This window comes from Hippocampus zosterae, chromosome 21, assembly GCF_025434085.1.
Source record: "Hippocampus zosterae strain Florida chromosome 21, ASM2543408v3, whole genome shotgun sequence".
Lineage (NCBI taxonomy): Eukaryota > Metazoa > Chordata > Actinopteri > Syngnathiformes > Syngnathidae > Hippocampus > Hippocampus zosterae.
The window spans coordinates 5476686-5495457 of record NC_067471.1 but is presented as its reverse complement, the minus strand read 5'-3'; the positions used below and the strand labels follow the sequence as shown (position 1 = coordinate 5495457).

Below are 18772 nucleotides of genomic sequence, written 5' to 3'. Positions count from 1 at the left end.
AGCTTTCCCCCCCCCGCCCCCTTTTGAAACCATTTCGACAACGTCTGCTCCAACGGCAGTGAAAACAAATACGTTTTAATACCAAGGCGAGTCAGCAGACATTCAACTTTCGCCGCACTTTGCATCCTGAAACAAAAGGAACAGTGCGAATTTTTGATTTTTTTTTTTTGTGTGAATTTTTAGCTGCATCGTCACAACGTCGCCCTCACATTTGGGGTTCCTATGAACAAAAGGATGAACCTTAATTGAGAAGCTCCCAGACAATTAACATGACCAACACAGTCGCCACCCGATGCACACATTTCACTCAGTGGCTTTTCCTTACACACACAAAAAAAAAAAAAACCCTTTAATTTTTTTTTAAAGGGGGGGGGATATTTGGGAAGACCAGTGATGAAAACAGGAATGTAAAATTATTTTGGGCGATAGAATGCAAAATGAAAAACAATCAACTTCATCCACCCTTAATGTGACCTTCACTGAAAAAAACAAAAATCTTGAGGGGAAGTAAGAATAAATGAAAGAATGTGGTTACACCCGCTTCCCAATGATGGTTTAATCCCAATTTTAGATCGCAAAAAAAGAGGGGGGTGTAGACTTTTTCTATCCACTGCACATAAACTCGAATAGTGCCGAAAAAAAGGGGCACCGATTCCGATAAGACACTTGAACTTGTCAAAAGTGTCAACGAGCGTCTTGGAAAAGGAGATAAGTCATCTTAAGCCTTGCTTGAAAAGCACCTGTTGTGACGCCTGTTACAGTGAAGCTTAAATTAGATTAAAAAAAAAAAGTTTTTAAAAAATCAAAACTGCATTTCAGGGGACAAACCAGGCCACTGTCATCGAAATTATATTCTTTAAATCCTCCCTTCTGCAAAAAAAAAAAAGGGAACGTAATAAATACCAGAGCCATAATAAACATATGTACATTTTCCACATTTAAAAATGATTCCTTTAAGCTCCAAACTGCACGTGGCACCCTAGAAAAACAAAATCCAAGACAAAATCTGTTAACATTAGCGCAAAAGTGTTCGCTGTAGTTCACACTCCCTCCTATGTTGAAATATAACAACGCATTGAACGGCATCAATGGTTCACTTTTTTTTTTCCTCATGTAAATGTATATATATATATTTTTTTAATGCGAAGGGGCCCTAGTGTGACACTGCTGGAAGCTGCTGCGAGCGAGGACGAGGGCAGTAAGAGCACTTTAAACACAGTCGCGCCGGGGTGGACACAATGCACACGGGGACAAAAGACTGCGAAGAGAGTCTGCGTAAAAAGCGGCTTGATATAAAACGGGGAGTTAAAAAAAAAAAAAAAAAAGTGAAGGAAGATAGGTAGGAGGGTGAAGAAGCTGGTTAAAACCCAACTGAAAAGTTTGCAAGTCAAGCAAATGTCACAGAAAAAAAAAACCAAAAAGATAAAAAACGATGCGCCAGTCCGGTCGTAGTTCCTTGTTAGCTGACCAGAAAGAAAACGACTAGAAAACGGGATTCGGACTCAGCCGCCTCCGTTTTCCTTTCTGTGCTCCAAAGTCGGGACGGGAGAGTGAAAAAGTAGACCGGAACGTGCGGCCCAAGAGTTCCTCTAAGAGACGGTCTGGGTCTGTCAATTGGGGGGTGGGGAGGGGGGGTGATGAGCGTCATTGCCCGACATTCTACCAAACAGGTGTCAGTGATGCATCTTGGCCTGTGGGGAGAGGCAGACGGAAACAAGATGTTTCATTCGCATCGAGTTGTTTTTTTTTTCCTCTCTCTCTCTCTCTCTACCCGGTACATTGTTGTCAAAGAAATGACGCCGATATGACAGACGGGGGCGTATTTCACCTCTAAACACGTTACTGCTTCCTTACAAAGCCTGTCGTGGAGCAGCCAAGAGACGCTGGCTCGTCGTCATGACAACACGGGCCTTAGTAGGCTAGTACTAGTACTAGCACTAGTAGTGCTGCACGATATGGACTAAACAGTAATTGTCTTGCTTCAATATGTGTAAAGACGCTAATTTTTGTTAGCCTGTCTATGGTGCTTCACATTATATGTTAGCATTAAGCTAGTGCATGTTTGTTAGATGAAAGATTCTCTTGTTTTGGGTGTTAGTGTAACAATAAGGTTCAATTTAAAAAAAAAAAGTTTCAAGATGCTTTAGTTTGTTTTTCCTTTTCAAGTAAAGAGGAAAAATCCAAGTGGACAGCTCCGACGGCAGACGCTAATTTTTGTTAGCCTGTCTATGGTGCTTCACATTACATGTTAGCATTAAGCTAGTGTATATTTGTTAGATGAAAGATTCTCTTGTTTTGGGTGTTAGTGTAACAATAAGGTTCAATTAAAAAAAAAAGTTTCAAGATGCTTTAGTTTGTTTTTCCTTTTCAAGTAAAGAGGAAAAATCCAAGTGGACAGCTCCGACGGCAGACGCTAATTTTTGTTAGCCTGTCTATGGTGCTTCACATTATATGTTAGCATTAAGCTAGTGTATGTTTGTTAGATGAAAGATTCTCTTGTTTTGGGTGTTAGTGTAACAATAAGGTTCAATTTAAAAAAAAAAAGTTTCAAGATGCTTTTAGTTTGTTTTTCCTTTTCAAGTAAAGAGGAAAAATCCAAGTGGACAGCTCCGACGGCAGCTGGGGCGGCGTTTTCGTTGAGATTCGGTTTTAATATGGTCTCCGGCCAACCTGTCTTTGGGACTCGCCGTCGTTCCCAAAGAAGCCGTCCGCACCTCCCAGCCTGCTCAGCTTGTTGCCGCTCTTTCCTTCGTGCGGGCCGGCGCTCTTCCTCTTCCTCCCCTCTGCTTTTTGCCCGTAATTCAACGTTCCGGAGGAGGGGGCGGCTGCCAACTCCCTGCTGGACGAGTAGGATATATTGGGGTTGCCAAGATCGCTGGGGAGCAGACGAGGCGGAATTTGCCTTGAGATGACATTTAGCGAGGACCAATTGGACCCTTCGTGTACAAATGCCGCAGTCCGACCGAACTCGCATGACCTCAACGTTACCTGTGATGTGAACTTTGGCCAGCTTTGGTGAACCAGTGGGCGCTGTAGCTCCAAATGCCGTTCCCCGCTTGACCGCGGTGTCCCTTTTTCCTCGCCGCCGCGTCCGAGCCGGTCCCGTTCCGGAAGGAGCAGGAGTACAAAGAGTTTTTTCTCTTAGCTTCCGCCGTAGAGTCCTCTCGCTCTTTGGTGGGGCGACTGGCTCTGTGCGCACCGTGACGTGATGCGCTCAGAGTTGGAATTGGCTGAGGGGGATCTCTCAAAATCACACCTCCAGGTGACGATGCGAGGGGAGGGAAGGAGGGAGCGCAGGGGAGGGAACCGGACCGGGCGGTTAACGGAGGACAGGCGTCCGACGTGGGAGAGGAAGGCGGGGCTTGCCTGGGAGCGCCAGAGTGTGAGAGGGAGTGCAGGCTCTCAGCAGCAAGAGGAACCTTTCTGGAACAAGATGCACAGGGTCTTCTTTAAGGCAAGGACCACCTTATAATCCTAAATAAATACTAAAAAGCATCCTTTTAATGCCAGCTGAAATACAAAGTGATCCATTTGAGACAAACCAGTAAAAGTCTGACATGAAAACTGGAATAAGAAGGATCAGTAAGATTTTTTTTTAACCTCCTAAGACCTTTCTGTTGCTTTCTACAGGAAATATTTGCCTTTCAGAATAAAATTGCCCTTTTAGCTTCGCTCGTCAATTAAATTTGCCATCATCTTTGAAATGATTTGAACCTTTGTCGCCGGTCACCATCATTCCAGAATCATTTCATAACGAATTTAATGAGCTTTTCAAAGATATTGACCTTGACTCTTACTGCCTTTCACAGCTTGAGTTATTTCCATCAACTTGATTCTAAATCCTTCAAGACTTGACTTCTTTTCAATCTATAGTTTATTCTTTTTTTTTTTAATATGTATTTGTATGTATTTAATGCGCTTTGTACAATGTAATATTTAAAAATCCAATATTTAAGTGTAAAAAGTTGGGGAATATTTCTTAGTTTTTTTTAAAGAAGTTGATTTATAATAATGAAATTAAATGAAGAAAATGATTTGTCAAACTGATTTTTTTTTTTTTTTTAAAGCAAGCTTATTCTCGTAATATTGTACCTTTTATTCCGGAACACACACGCACACTGACCTCCACATTTGTGCGTTGAGGTGCTTCTCCACCATGTTCTGGAGCGCCGCCCTCATCCGGTCCCACCGCCTATCAAAGACGTAGTGGCCTCGTCCCATGAGCCTGCTGCTGAATATGCAAAACTGCATCCAGAAAAGGCGAGAAATGACAGAAAGATAAGATTTGATGCCCCAAAGTTTGTCTAGGAGAATATTAAAACCAGCAACTTCACGATGCATCCGTATTCACCCCTAAAGGCTGAGGGTGGTGGTGAGTGAAGTGGAAGCCGGGTCTGTGAGGATCGTCGGGAGTCTGTGCGTTGTCGCATTCGTCGCTGGAGAGCCGCTCGCTATCACCGCCCGCCGCCGCCATTGTCGTTGGCGTCGTCCGGGGCTGGTTTGGGAGTTCCGTGTTGGAGGGAGGGGTGGGGAAAGGCGGTGGGGTAGGGAAGGGTGCGGGTGCTGGAGGCTGAGGCATGGAGGGGGCCATGCCTGGAACCCTGCAGTGGGTACAAAATACAACATGGAAAGTAAGGAGAAAAAAAATTGAATTAAAAATTTGCAAATCCAATGTCGCTGTACAGTGGCGCCTTGAAATATGATTTGATACAAACTGTCTGGTGGCAGTGACCTTGTTTTCTATCGAAAAAAATAAAATAAAATAAAAAAAGATCCACACACAGGCTACAAAATAGCATCAATGTGACGGTGTCACGATTTCCCCAAGACTTTTTTGGGGTACAAATGGTGCCTCAACACACATAGACAGACAATTACAACAATACACAGTCATATTTTTTATTTTCACCCAGAAAAAGTGTCCAATGACGGTCGTCGATTTTGTCTGCATGACTATTATACATCACGTTTTTTAAGAGGAGGCTGGAAGGGTTGAAGAGGGTTTTTGGTCCATCATCCTACCTGGGTATGTGCGCGTTTGCCAGCTTTAACTTGAGCGTGGACAGCGGGCGGCCGTTGGGGCAGGGAGGCTTGCCGAGACAGACGGCGTCTTGCGAGGAAGAGCTCGGGCTGCAGCCGTCCTTGTCCTTCTCCTTCTCCTTCGCTCCCTCCTTCTCCTTGGTCCTGCCTCTGTGTTCGGCCAGGAGGACATCGAAATGTTTCCTCCGGCCGGGCACGGCTCGGCGGTGGGTTAAGGAGTGAGTCTGCAAGCCGATGGAAAAGGTACAGGAGAGGGGTGGGGGGGTAAAGGTTCTAATTGGGTACTCAAAATGCCGTACATAAATCAAGCTGTATTGTATTGTTTTCCCTTTAGCGTAGCTCCATCTAGTGGTGAAGGGGGGGTGATACCTTGCAGGTGAGGGAGCGCGTGCACGGCTGTTTGGTCTCCGGGTCCTGAACGCCACAGTGCTTATCTGGGTCAAATATTCTTCCTGTTCAAAATAAATCCATAAAATTAAAAATAATAATAAATAAATGAAAGCACACGTTGTGCTATTTCCAAAGGCGACGGTGACAAATGAGCATTTACGATTTCACCCCCCCCCCCCCCCATCTGCTTTCGTTGCTGCAATGCAAATGGGGGGAAAAAAATAAGCAAAACTTGGCAGGCTCGTTTAGCTAACGTGGGAAAATAAAACGCATTCAATTGAATTCCAAATTGGTCGGTGAGATGTTTTGATTACATCTCCCGTGTCAACAAGTAAGGGCCGAAAAATTAAAATAAAAAAATAATAAAAGCACACCGGATAGGCCTCTGTGCTTTTCCTGTGCCAACACCAACAAGACAGAAAAAAAATAAAAATATGAAATCATGACTCAGAATTTGAGGGAATGGCTGAGTGAGAGAGGGGCAAAATACGGAGGAAGATCTCGGACACTGAGCGCTTGTAAGAATAGAAGTTCACAGATTGGAAATCTGGCGGCAGGAGAGAGAGAGAGAGAGCAGTGATAAGAGTCAAGAGTGAGAAAGTCTCCCTCTGCCTGTCACGGCCATCTTATCTGCAGCCAAATATTCGAGCTGGACGCTCTCCAGAGGTTGCCGAGCTTAAGAATGAGCGTGTGAATTTCTGAGAGCGCACAAAAGTGCAGGAATTCTCTCAAATCCGCAACTGCCGCAAAGACGCCGGAGCGTAAATAAGACGTACGAACCTGAGAGTCTGTTGTGTGACCTGGAAGAAGCTTTGGTGCCATTTGGATTCTTTTTCTCAGACGGCGACGGTGATGTCAGATGAGGGGCCGTCCGGTGAGCGGGCGAGGGAGCCGGGGAGGGGGACGGCGAGGGCGACGGCCGCCTGTCCAGCGGGGAGCGCGCCGGGCTGGGGCGTCCGTCCAGGGACGACGGCGACGAGCGCGGCGTGGACGGCCCGCTGTTGCCGCGACCGTTGGGGAGCTTCTCGCCGGGGAAGGCGGCGGGAGGGAGCGGCGGGTGCTTGAGGGGGGACGAGGAGGGCGAAGACGACAGGGCCGAGAGGCGGACTTGCGAGGCGGAGTTTGCTCGGCTGAGGCACGGCATCTTCTCCAAGCTCACCACTGGAAGAGACACACTGGAGGGAATAAAAACGGGCGATCGTCACGCAGTTCCAAACATTTGTCATTTCTAAAGACAGTCCGAATATTCAGAATCGTTTACACCCGTACGGCGCGGTCAAAGTGGGAATCGAGCGTGGACGGCGCGCACCATGGCTTGCTCCGAGCCCCCTTCGGAGGGTAGACGGCGAGCGGCGCTTTGCTGAAGCGCGAGTGAGGATAGTCTTTGGGGATCCGAAAGGCCATGGCGTCCCCGGGACCGCCGACCACGGCGGGCGCCTTGGCCTTCATGAGGACCAGCGAGCTCCTCGAGGGGACCGAAGAGCCGTGGCGCTTCTCTGAAACGAGACCAAAACCGCGCAGACGATGCGTCGTTAAGTCGTTCACTCCCAAAGACGGATTTAAACGTCTTTTCAGACTTGGTATTGGGAATAAATTGAGAGTGGAGCTCACTTACGGTTCTTGCTATGCATGTCTTGAGTGGGGGTAAAGTGGCGAGGGGACGGAGGGAGGATGCGGTCCAGGATTCTCGCTCTCTGTCTCACTGGGACGCTAAACCCCGACTACCTGAATGAAGGGACACGGAGGAAACGGGAAGAGGGAAAGTCAAAATAAACACAAGCGGACGGACCGCGTCGTCGGAACGCGACGGGGGACGCGAGTGTCGCGCGTGCGGATGGCAGGTGAGTAAACAGGCGAGTGGAAGCCGAGGACCAATGGCAGCTGGATTCCGAGTAGTCGCGAGATCAAAGTCCAAAGTCGCAATTGGCAGGTACGCGGCTCCCGTGACATGAGCAGAGGATTTCACGCGGCGCCCACACGGAAGCCGTTTCGGTTTTGGCGCTCGCGTGGGTGAGACTCCGCCGGCGGCCGCATCGGTTGGGAAATCACTGTAGTGATTTACGATCGACGGGCGGCAGTCAGGGCGAGGTCGCCGGGCCGCTTAACTGCAAAGGGCACCCCGACGACGACGAGGCGCTCTTGCCCGCCTGCTGGTCGTTATGGCGTTGCGGCGAGCCGAGCCGGCTGACGATTGGCCCGGTCCGGGTGCGTGATGAGCAAGCTCGGCTGGCTCGTTTACACAGAGGAAGGCCAGGGGGTGTTGCGAGCGGCGATCAATATTCCGGGGGGGGGGGGGGGGGGGGGCAATTGAAGACTGTGAAGGGAGTGAAATAACACCCAAGTGGCAGCAGGAAAACAAAACGTCGTTCTTGCGCGTATTTTTGCTTACTCTTGACAGCCGAGGGGCTCCAAAATTGGGAAAAATAAAAATATATATTTTTTAAAACAATACAAAGCATCTAAGCCTATTTGAGCGGCAATTTTTTTTTTGTGCGCCAGAGAGCAACAAGTGGCACTAAAATAAGAATGGGTGGGGGGGGAGGGATCACCAATGCAAATTAAAAAAAAATAAATACAATTTTTAAAAAAAGGGAACCATATTTTGGTTTTTGGGAATGTGGGTAAAAATAAACATGTTTGCAACTCCAAGCCGACCGAAGCAATTCCCCCCCCCTCGGTGTGTGTACCTCTCACCCCGACGGAGAGCGACATAGGCGACGGTGGCGGCAACAACAACGGTAGGAAACGCGCGGCCGCATCGTTCACCTGTGGCTTGAGCATTTTCGGGGAACGCACGAGTGACGCACTCGAGTCCGCACCGTAATTTGAAGTCGGGACCCCCAACCGGCCTCATGAATACAAACTTCACGTGCGACGACTTGTTACGACATCGTGTTGGTTCACGCGCCACGTGTGTGTGTGTGTGTGTGTGTGCGCGCATGTATTCAGAGTCCGTTTTAGACCTGTTGTTCGCCCCCCCCTCCCTGCCAACTGTGTGCGTGTCAGCAAGCAGAACCGCTGCAAACAAGGCTTGGATGGGGTGTGGGAGTGAAAGGGGGTGGGGGGGGGGGGCTGTTGGAGCAGGGACAAAACAACAGTGGCTGCCGGGAGCCTGCGTCGATGTGTGTGTGTGTGTGTGTGTGTGTGTGTGTGTGTGTGTCCGCCCTCACAATACCACTGACCTCTTTCCGCGGAGAAACTGAAAGTAAGAATGCGTGCACATGCAATTATGACGGAGTCTCTTTTCTCTCTCAGGAAGCAGTTTGCGTGTGTGTGTGTGTGTGTGCGGACGTTGTGGTTGGAGCGCGTGCCGGAAGCAGCATTAGGAGCAGCTCGGAGGGGTGGTGGGGGGTGGGTGTACGTGGGGGGGGGGGCTGTTGAGAGTGAATCAAGTCGCAATCTGTGAGCACCGATGACAGTGTAGAGATTCTTAATTGGGGCAAGCAGCCTTGAAAAAGGGGGCACGGGTGCCTTGCTCAAGGGCAGACGAAAATCGGGTAGAGCAAAGGGGATTTGTTTTGTTCAATTTGAGAGCACGTGTGGGGGGTGGGCTCGACGCGATCAACGCCGCAGTGGATCATTTATGGAGGGGCGCGGCTGTCGAATATTTTGAGAATTGATTCGTCTCATGATTATGGCATCAATTAATGAGAGGGGGGGAGACGGGGAGGAGAAATATTTTGCATTGTTAAACAATGACATGCGGTCCAGGTATAATTTTTGTCAACTTGTCCTCATCCTCACATTCTACAAACGTATGCGATTTTTGACCATGGATGTCTCTCAAAGGTGGAGCCTGGCCCGGTGAGTGACGTGGGCGTCAACGGATGAGAGTGATTAATGCGCCGACTGATTGAATCAGACGATTTGAGTTAGGGCTTCAAAAATAAAAATCTGCAAATTTATTTTATTTTTGCCTTTTTTTAAAAAAAAAAAAACATTCAGATATTGAAAATGTTCACCGAGGCATTTCCGAGTCGAATGGGGAGAGAAAATATCATGCGTTTTGTTTGTTAGCATGTGTGCAACCCCACTTCAGAGATTTACGACCATAAATATTAAACGGGGCGGCCCGGTAGTCCAGTGGTTAGCACGTCGGCTTCACAGTGCAGAGGTACCGGGTTCGATTCCAGCTCCGGCCTCCCTGTGTGGAGTTTGCATGTTCTCCCCGGGCCTGCGTGGGTTTTCTCCGGGTGCTCCGGTTTCCTCCCACATTCCAAAAACATGCGTGGCAGGCTGTTTGAACACTCTAAATTGTCCCTAGGTGTGAGTGTGAGTGCGAATGGTTGTTCGTTTCCGTGTGCCCTGCGATTGGCTGGCAACCGATTCAGGGTGTCCCCCGCCTACTGCCCGGAGACGGCTGGGATGGGCTCCAGAACCCCCCGCGACCCTAGTGAGGATCAAGCGGCTCGGAAGATGAATGAATATTAAACGTTGACGACTGTCAGCTCTTTCGGGGGGTTGGGGGGGGTCGATAAAAAATCACTCGACCAAACGATTCATCTTACCGTAGTGTGTGAGGAAGCCCTGAGGGGTGAGCACCTGATTGCAGACATGGCAGACAACGAGATGAAAGTCCTCCAGCACTGGAAACAGACGGCGGCAGCGGAGGATCCCTGAGGAGGGCGGCGAGAAGCAGGCGTCAACACACAAAGCGGTCAATGGCCGACTTCCTGCCCGACCGTCCGTATACAAACGCAGGATGAACGTGACGGGCAGATTCGGGTCGTCGTTTTGAACGCATCAACATTTTTTTTTTTTTACAACTTTGTTTGCTTAAATAAATTTGTATATATCAAGAATTGAGTCATGAGCATCGAGGACGAGGTCATTCAAGAAAAAGTCTCCTTTTAAAATTGAAACGTACTCGGCGCCATAACACCCTTTCATTCCGCTGACTTCTTGGGAGTTTGAACTATTTTTATTCTTTATTCCCCCCCTCCCCATCCCAACTATTACAAAAAAAAAAAAACGCGCAGCACGACATGGAGCCATTCCAACACACAAAGACGACCTGTGGGAAGCGTAACGTAGCTGAGGAACACTTGCAAGGTTTGTTTTCCTTGCGGCTTGCCAGTCGGCATGTACAGTTTCATTCTGGCTCTGACTGAGGAAGATTTAAGCGTGGTCGTGACTGTGTGGGGGTCGGGGTGGTATTTGACCAGCCGACGTGAAGACTTTCCCCAGCCGCGTGTTTATTTGTGCGCGCGCGCACACGAGGGTTGCGGCTTGGCGGCGGTTCAAGAGCGTGACGTGCTGCGCCTGGGAGTATTTATACCTCACAAGGTGCGAAGGAATTCCAAAACTGGTTCAAGAGCCCCCCCACCGCACCCCGTGACACACACACACACACACAATATGCAGTTAAAATTTCACATTTTTCTTTCAAATAATTTGTACAATAATAATAAATACCGGAATGACAATTACTTCCTGTCATTGTGTCGAGGAATCATTGAATACGTAGTCCTACGAACGCAAAGCATTTATTTTAAGTGTCCCTCATTTGAATATTGTTTGGCTTACATTTGGCATTTTATTGTTGCTAAAAGTAAAATGTATCCACCCCTAGGCTACTTCTACTTCGAAGCTGTCGTAAAATGAAGGGAGCTGTCGAAAAAGGATGGCATTGACGTAAAGATAATAAAGGAGACGCATGGATCACGGAGCAACAACTTTTCTGACCATGTTGGCTCGGGTTGTCGTATTTTTTATTTGTTCATCATTTCTGTGCTAAAAAGCGACTCGATTAAAGTTGACTAAATGTTGTTTGTCTTGGACTTTTTTTTTAAATACGCCGCTGACTGTAAACAAAGTGCATTTCATAGTTTTCAAAAGCACAAATGCTCTCTGAACTGCGATTTATTATTTATTATCTCGACTTGTTGCCAGTTCGGTCTCTGAAGCAGAGTCGAAGTGCAACTTGAAACAACGACAGACGACCACGCTGCAACAAACAAGCCATCCCCGCAGCTTTTAACGCGACAGCTTCAACTACCCCCCCCCTCCACGACCCACCCCAAACTCACCTTCTTCATTGACACCGCAAAACTCTCCGTGACACTTCTCCAAAAGCGATTCTGCGTGGAAACAAACAAATCCCAGAAACTGTCAAAGCGAATTTTTAAAAAAAGACGCATTCCAAACTTGCGCGCGCATACTTTGACATAGTGGTTAGCATTAGCTTGCTAGCAATAGCTGCCCCCCCTCCTCCAACTCGCTGTCAAAAAAAAAGCAGCTACCAAAACTTTCAAGTGGCGGATAGTTCCAACATAGCTTCGGTGTAGGAGTCAAGCGGGCCGAAAACACGCAGCGGCAATGTTCGCCTCGCAGCTTCGGTGAGTGCGTGGCCCACAAGTCGGGCTCTCCATTGGCCATTTGGCGGTCGTCTTTTTTGACAGTTACTTGGCTGCTTTTGACAGACGCTGCGTGTTATTGGAGGAGGCGAGTCAATCACAGAACACTTGGCGGCTGGAGGGTGCGGGGAAAGCGCGGGGGGGGGGGGGGGTAGTGGGAGGGGGGACGACACTTCCTGACACTTTGCTCGCAAAAAGACAAGCGTCAACGGCCGCGCGTGTTGGTAACTTACCGTCAACGAGACGTAGTTGAGCCGAACCGACGAACGAAGACCAAGGCTCGCTGAGGAAGCTATCCGGACTTGGGATGAGGCGAGCCAATGTCGCCATTGCTCTTCCTCCTTGTTGCTTTGCCGCGAGCCGTCCTTCCTCTCTCGCTCGTTCGTTCGTTCGCACGCAGGAGGCGTGGAACGAGCCAGTGACGTCATCTCCGGCACCTCTCGGAGGTAATCGGCACGTTTGTCGAAGCGTTGGAGTCACAATCGAGTGCCGTGACTCGGTGAGGTCAAAAGTTCAGCGTGGGGAAATGAATGGTTTCTTGTTGTTGTAGTCATCAAATTATAATTTTTTTTCAGTTTATGGTTTGTAGTATGGAGATATAACTGTTAAATCAATATATCATATTGATTTCAAATCCTAAAAATTGTGTCAATTGTCACGAGTGGAGGACCAGGGAAAGATGTAAATTAATGACTCGCTATGGCAACCCCTGAAAAGGGACAAGCCAAAAGGAGAAGAAGTAAAGTTCTTAAAAATCCTTCTTAAACGTTATCATCTAATTTTTTTAAATAATTTCAACGCTTCGAGTATTTTTGAAACATTTTGAAATAGTTGACATCATTGCTGTCCACTAAATCTCTTTTGCATCCTCCACAACCGACACTGACAGCAGCAATCTGTGAAATTAAGAAAATGGGCTGTTGGGAATCAATTAAAACAATTTAATGGAACAAAAAATTAAGTTGTAAATAAAGCCCAGTGCAGTATTTATGCTACCGGGAGCCAGTTTCACAAAATAAAGGTTTCCATATATTTTACTACGCTGACCTCTTGTGGCCAAAATAAGCAACTTCACTTTATGAGGATGCATGTGAAACAAGCAATTTTTTTTCTGACTTTACGCAATGATGCTGGCAAGAAAATATTAACATTGAATATGTTATACATATTTAAATTGTATTGCATAGGGAAAAAGTCATAAAGCAGTCAAAAGATTTAAATGGCAAAACAAAATGCATAGGAGCCATTTGGGACACAGCATGTGCAGGAGGGGCCATCACCAGTATGCCCCCGCACCTGCACATCTCGTCTTTTATTCGGCATCCATATCTACTTCCACTCTAAACAAACGGATATCAAAATGTATTGAAAACTTTGCAATGCAAACATCGAGCAAAAAAATTGACAAAGGAAAAAAAACAGTGAATGGAACAGAACATGAAATTATTCAATGAGCTTCAAGGTGCATGCATTTGAGAGGCTGCTGTAGAGCGTCTCGTTGTCCACCACAAGTGTGCGCACACCGTGGGGTAAAAAGCACCACGGGAAAAGAATGAGGAGACTATGACTTGACTGCTGCAGTCTGGGCCTGTTTAATTTTTGGGAGGATGTGGTTTACTCGAGGTATTTGATTGACAGCAGAGCGGCGCATGGTTTTAGCGCATTGAGCGGCTTGATTTTTTTCATTCATTTGAAGCCTCATTCTCGATAAGCGCTGATTGTTTTGATCGTTCAGGATTTGTCAGGCTAGTTCATAACACGCTTATGCAGTGTGTCAAATTTAGAAGAGATTTATTTTTAATATACGCGGCCTTTAGAGAATCCTGGCATTAAAAAAAAAGCCACAAACAGAATCAATAGCCGCACGCAGCGAGCCGAGCACCCGTTCTGAAGTAAATAAAGGCAGGCAAAATCTAACAATTTCAATGCATTCAAAAGCCAGGAGAGCCTCGTGAATGTTCTTCATGAACAAACAGAGCAAAAAAAAAAGCATACTGAGCTCACCTCTGCAAAAAAAGAAAATTATGCACAACAAAATTCAGCACGGACGTAAATATTAAAAAAAATTGAGTTGTTCGGCGTCAAAATGAGTACCTTCCTTCCCCTTACTAGGACAAGTCGAGGGATTATAACAGTACCCGAATGATGACTTTCTTTGGTCAAGCTACAAAATAAACACTAAAGGCATGTTTTGCGATCAGAAAATAGAAATTTGATATTCTAAAAGCATTGGTGCAAGTTTGTTTGGGCACAAAAACGACAGTTTCTCAATTGCGTTATATATGTGTGTGTGTGTGTGTGTGTGTGTATGTGTGTGTGTCTGCTAGATAGCTGCCGGAACCTGCTGCCTCCCCGGTCCCGGTTGGGTTGAGATTTTCTGCGAGTGCCAGCGAGTCTCCTTGTACACGAACCAGGCGTTGCCAGCCCACACGAACATGTTGAGGTAGCCAAATACCTGAAAACATTTACGCAGGGAGAGAGGGGGGGGGTTAAAAAGACAAAAAAACATTTTTCAATCACGAGTAATGATTTGTTGGCTCATTGTGAGCTTGCTTGTGTCGATTCCAAGCGAAAAATGAAAGTGTTGTTGCTCAGTGTCTCATGACTGTGTGAGTAAGGAAGCATGTGCTGAAGAAATTGAGGGTGGGGTGGGGTGGGGGACACTTTTGCATAAAATCCAAGTGATGGCGTTCTTTAAAAAAAAAAAAAACATTACATTACATCCCCAGATATATTTTGTAGTCAATAAGTATCAATTGCGCACTACTTATTCTGCCTAGCAACAAGGCGGGGCTGCACAAATGTCACATGACCAGGAAATGAGTTCAACCAGAGAACGCTTTTTTTTTTTTAATCGATTGTCTCACCACGGAGATGTTGAGCGTTCGTAGGTTGCCGAACTCAGTGACCTCGCAGGTGACGTTGCTCCCCTTGCAGAGCGCCAAGGTGGCGCCGATGCTTTCGGTGTCCGTGGCGTCCTTGATGTTCTGCAGACCCTTGGCCCAGGCCGACGAGCACACCAGCCACAGGAATACGATGACCGCCGTGATCACAAAGTCCTAGAAGTGGTCGGCACATTCATTCATTGCTTCGTTCCCACATCGCGACTGTATGCGTGTATGCTAGCGCGCGAGAACAGCTGAACTTTATTCCAGCAGGGGCGTGTCCACCGCTTGCTAATCTTGAACATGACAGAGATGCAAAAGCCTCACCAAAATGGGTCCAAAGTCAGAGTTTTTGTAAACGTGCATGTAGCCCAAATAAACCAAAAGGGCGGCCATGCTGTACAAAAAGCAGAAAATGGCGACGCCCACGAAGAACTCGGCGGCCGAGGACGAGTCTCCCATCAGGTACGTGGTGCTGACGGAGTGGTTACATAGCGTTGAGTTGCCCTCGATGAGCGGCACCTGGCTTAACCTGACACACGAAAAACAACAAGTCAGAGTCGAGCTTGACCGATTAAACATCCCACTCATGACAATCAACCGATTCTCACCTGAAGGGATAGTGGAAGTTGACGTCGAGCGTTTCGTTCCTGCCATCGCCGCAGAAGACGGACAGGATGTTCTTGGCCGCGAAGCCGCCGCAGCTTCCGAAAGCGAATATTGCCGTGAGCTGTTGGGGACAACGAGACAGCGATGCATCAGAAGCTAATTAGTTAGCTAAAAGTAACGGACACCCACAAAACAACCTTGTTAATTTCCTGTAGATACCACAAAATGTCAGCACTTGTCTATTAGACGGGGCTACGGCCTGACTAAATGAAATTCCTCCTCTCACTTTGACATAGCTCTTGAGCACCAAGATGTCTAAATATGGTCGCAAAGCAATACTGTTGTTTTAGACAGGGCTATGGCTTGACTAAATGAAGTTCCTCCTCTCGCTTCAACATAGTTCCTGCGCACCACGATGCCCCAATATGGTGGCAAATTAATACCTGTACTTTCATTTTAGACATGGCTTATGTCTCCAAGTTAAAGTCACTTTTTCGACATTTTCAACAATCTAATTCATTCCGCAGCATTTCAGTTCGGCGTCTGCTCTTAAGCACCCCCGCCCGAGTTGGGCCGAAATTGCATTCTCACATCATCTTTGATGGTCTCGAATGCATGCTGAGGACTAAAGTGTCTCCTTGGAGAGCATTCCACTGCGGAATTCTCAGCAGGAGCGGGGGCAGGATGCGATTTAGCGCGGAGGAGATCATGTGATGCGGGCGCACAAACGCCATTGTTTGGAAACGGGTTTGGAGAAGTATTTTTAGGGGATTTGCATTTTTGTGAAATGACAAAATGGGTCAAATTTTGCAGAAGAGCATGTAAGGGTTAAGGGTGTGTTCCGTTTAAAAGTGCTGCTTTAGCATTTTAGCTTCAGGCCTCAAGAACCACACATGTACTTTAAACACACACACACACACACACTAAGAGGCCTTGAACCAGATGTTTCTCCATATGTCAACGGCCCCTGTGCGCTTCCTGCTTAAACGCTTATTTTTGCCCCCGCCCCATTAAAAAACGTGAAGCCACATGGAGCACATATGAGACGGCAACATGGCGGTCAGCATCCTCCTGACGTCCATGCATCCAAGACTTCCTGTTTACATTTGAACTCTTTGAATCTCCGGAAGCCCACTTCTCCGATACCGAATGACGACACCGTGGGTGTTGTTTCCCAGCTCATCAAACAACATAATTCGGACTTTCACAATCAACATGTAACCCCAGTGCATAACGTGCGGCTCCATTCGGAGGAAAAATGCCATCAAGTCAGACGAAGGAGCTGACTCATTGCTCACTTTAACTCAGTTGGGAGTCAAACGTGTCTTTAGAACGTCTCTAGTTCACTCTACTCGGACAAATATGCAATACATGTACGAGTTATTTCCGCCTGACTTGTTATTCCACGAGGTGAATTATTACTGAGTGTGGTTTTAATCTGTAACCGTGTCACTTGACGGGCAGGAAGCTGTTGAAATAGGCAAAAGTCGTAACAAGCAGCACTTTTGTTTTCAGCTAGCTTAATGCTAACACACAATGCAAATCACCATTGATAAGCTGATCAAAAGCATCGGATAGTTACGGCGCGATAAGCCTTAAGCAATATGTTTGAACACAAACAGTGCGTTAAAATGTATCGACACTACAACGACACTCAGGGGTATAGATTCTTTATCTTCGGCAAACAAATATACTAATGTTACTGCAGTTTACCGAGTCACTCGCAGTAGTTTGACTGTACACTGCTCCTTGTTGGCCACGTTGTATTTAATAACGATGTAAAAAATGTTTAATTCATTACATTGTTTGAAAAAAATGTGGGATTATAGACTCTTTTTCTTTCATGGGTCAATGAATAAGATGCTTCTAATCAAATTGCATCGACAACAAAAGTAAAAAAAACGGTCCAAAAACTTTGTATTGCTACTTTAGTGAGTAGTTTAGTTGAGGAAGGAGAGAAAGAACCGCACCTCCTTGTCCTCTGGTTCTGACCCACTTACTTAACCACACATACACACACACAGTCACACACCCCCACACACACACACATTAAGCTTTTAACAAAGAACTCTCTTACCCACTCCACTAGTTTGACGAAGCCCAGCGGCTCCTTCAACGGGGACAAATTGAGCCGAAATCCGGTCATCACGACTTGGGTCCAAAAACCTTTTTGACAAAGCCGAGCCCCGGACTGTGTAAGAATTGGTGATGTTGGTCCCACAGGGAGGCAAAAAAAAAAAGTGGGAGTGATTTGACAACGTGACGTGTTCTGCTGGTTAACGCTGCAATAAAATCAGCACTGAGGAAAAAAAGTGACGAAAGAGAGAAAAGTTTGACGATGGATTCCGTCGATGCGGTACCGAATCCCCGAGAAACTTTTTACAGTACAAACAAACAAATTACCGCAACTCGGCATTTTTTTCCAGCGTGACGTCTGACTGGCGCAGAGCGAATCTGATTTTATTCGTTCCAGTTCCTCACATTCGCCTTGCGATGGAACGTTCCAGACAATAAATAAAGCCCCCCTCCACAAGTTTGAATTTCGTACAGTCTACATTTTTGTGGCTCGCGTGTTGAGCTTCAACGATGGCGAGGAGGTCATATGACAGCTAGCGCAAAAGGCAAATATTCTTCCAGCTAACAAAAAAATAAAGAATATCGAAGTGTTACCGAACATGAAACATATTCGCCGGCCACACCACTTTTATTTTTATTTATTTTTTTCGCCGGCCACATCACGAGTATCCGAATTAAGTTACTGTGACGTCACAACAGTCACACCCTTTTCATTTAAAAAAACACTTTCGCTATTAATTTAATCGACTTGAAAATTTCGAACTCTTTGCTTTAAACGTGCGTTTACTTATTTTCTTAAAAGGTTAAATATTACAGATGCGAGAAAATACTTTTACGAGTGCAATCCGTTGTGGGGAAAGTATAGCGTCCGGTGCTAAATCAGAAACCATGCATAAAGGTTTCTCCTCGGTGGAAAACAAACGTCACCCCCCAACTAAAACAGAAAAAAAAATCTGGATGAAACATGTTTGAAAACTCACTATTATTTAAGACATTTGAAAGTATTCGCCTTTTAGCATGACGTTACAATTTAACAACAACGTCACTATAGTAACATTGCACTATTCGGAAAAATAGTCGATCCATTACAATTGGACTTCGACTAAATATTTAATGAAACCTAGAAAAACAATTTTGACAGGAAAACTTGACCCCAGAAGTCAAATTCAATGCCTTTTTCATTGCAGTGGACATTTCAACAATAATAAAGAGAATTTTTAAAAAAATCGACAGGCGGCTTGTTTAATCGTCGTGTCGTCGACAAAGCTAGCGATGTGGGTTCCTTTAAAAGTGTCAGTGAGCTTACAGGACAACTAAAAGATACGCACAACGGACGTCGAACAACACACGGAAAGAAATAACTCACGAACACTTGCTCATCCATCATACAACACACGCATTCGCATGACTTTCGTA

At 46.5% G+C, this 18772-nt stretch overlaps 2 protein-coding genes and 1 long non-coding RNA gene across 9 annotated transcripts; 1 reads left to right on the top strand and 2 right to left on the bottom strand.

Annotated features, from left to right (window-relative positions):
- Positions 1 to 16: 16 nt before the first annotated feature.
- Positions 17 to 12214, bottom strand: atxn7l1 (ataxin 7-like 1). 7 transcript variants are annotated; one of them, XM_052056136.1, is made up of 13 exons: positions 12020 to 12214; positions 11460 to 11510; positions 9939 to 10046; positions 7046 to 7151; positions 6740 to 6926; positions 6211 to 6605; positions 5410 to 5492; positions 5023 to 5264; positions 4352 to 4601; positions 4124 to 4245; positions 2989 to 3423; positions 2671 to 2875; positions 17 to 1691 (listed from the first exon to the last, which is right to left on the bottom strand). In XM_052056136.1, the coding sequence occupies exons 1-13, from the start codon at positions 12212 to 12214 to the stop codon at positions 1674 to 1676; spliced, it is 2397 nt and encodes a 798-aa protein (XP_051912096.1). In that variant the 3' UTR covers positions 17 to 1673. The 7 variants fall into 7 exon arrangements, 6 of the variants coding, with proteins under 6 accessions (XP_051912096.1, XP_051912097.1, XP_051912100.1 ...); XM_052056137.1 differs by having other exon boundaries at positions 2715 to 2875; XM_052056140.1 differs by having other exon boundaries at positions 2715 to 2839.
- On the top strand, positions 12142 to 14162 carry LOC127594234 (uncharacterized). The gene is made up of 2 exons (XR_007960638.1): positions 12142 to 12285; positions 14114 to 14162. It is a non-coding gene; the product is annotated as an uncharacterized LOC127594234 (long non-coding RNA).
- Positions 12946 to 17523, bottom strand: sypl1 (synaptophysin-like 1). The gene is made up of 5 exons (XM_052056234.1): positions 17358 to 17523; positions 15283 to 15401; positions 14999 to 15203; positions 14654 to 14845; positions 12946 to 14241 (listed from the first exon to the last, which is right to left on the bottom strand). The coding sequence occupies exons 1-5, from the start codon at positions 17424 to 17426 to the stop codon at positions 14110 to 14112; spliced, it is 717 nt and encodes a 238-aa protein (XP_051912194.1). The 5' UTR covers positions 17427 to 17523; the 3' UTR covers positions 12946 to 14109.
- Positions 17524 to 18772: the final 1249 nt, after the last annotated feature.

What these genes read in the sequence shown, in the direction of transcription:
- atxn7l1 (XM_052056135.1), bottom strand. Translation starts at nt 12,214, where the DNA reads ATGACGTCACTGGCTCGTTCCACGCCTCCTGCGTGCGAACGAACGAAC. An exon ending in TTGCGGTGTCAATGAAGAAG is followed by an intron (nt 10,047 to 11,459) that starts GTGAGTTTGGGG and finishes CGCCCTCCTCAG; the next exon opens with GGATCCTCCGCTGCCGCCGT. An exon ending in ACCACCCTCAGCCTTTAGGG is followed by an intron (nt 4,246 to 4,351) that starts GTGAATACGGAT and finishes TTCTGGATGCAG; the next exon opens with TTTTGCATATTCAGCAGCAG.
- sypl1 (XM_052056234.1), bottom strand. Translation starts at nt 17,426, where the DNA reads ATGACCGGATTTCGGCTCAATTTGTCCCCGTTGAAGGAGCCGCTGGGC. An exon ending in TCGTCAAACTAGTGGAGTGG is followed by an intron (nt 15,402 to 17,357) that starts GTAAGAGAGTTC and finishes TGTCCCCAACAG; the next exon opens with CTCACGGCAATATTCGCTTT. An exon ending in AACTTCCACTATCCCTTCAG is followed by an intron (nt 15,204 to 15,282) that starts GTGAGAATCGGT and finishes TTCGTGTGTCAG; the next exon opens with GTTAAGCCAGGTGCCGCTCA.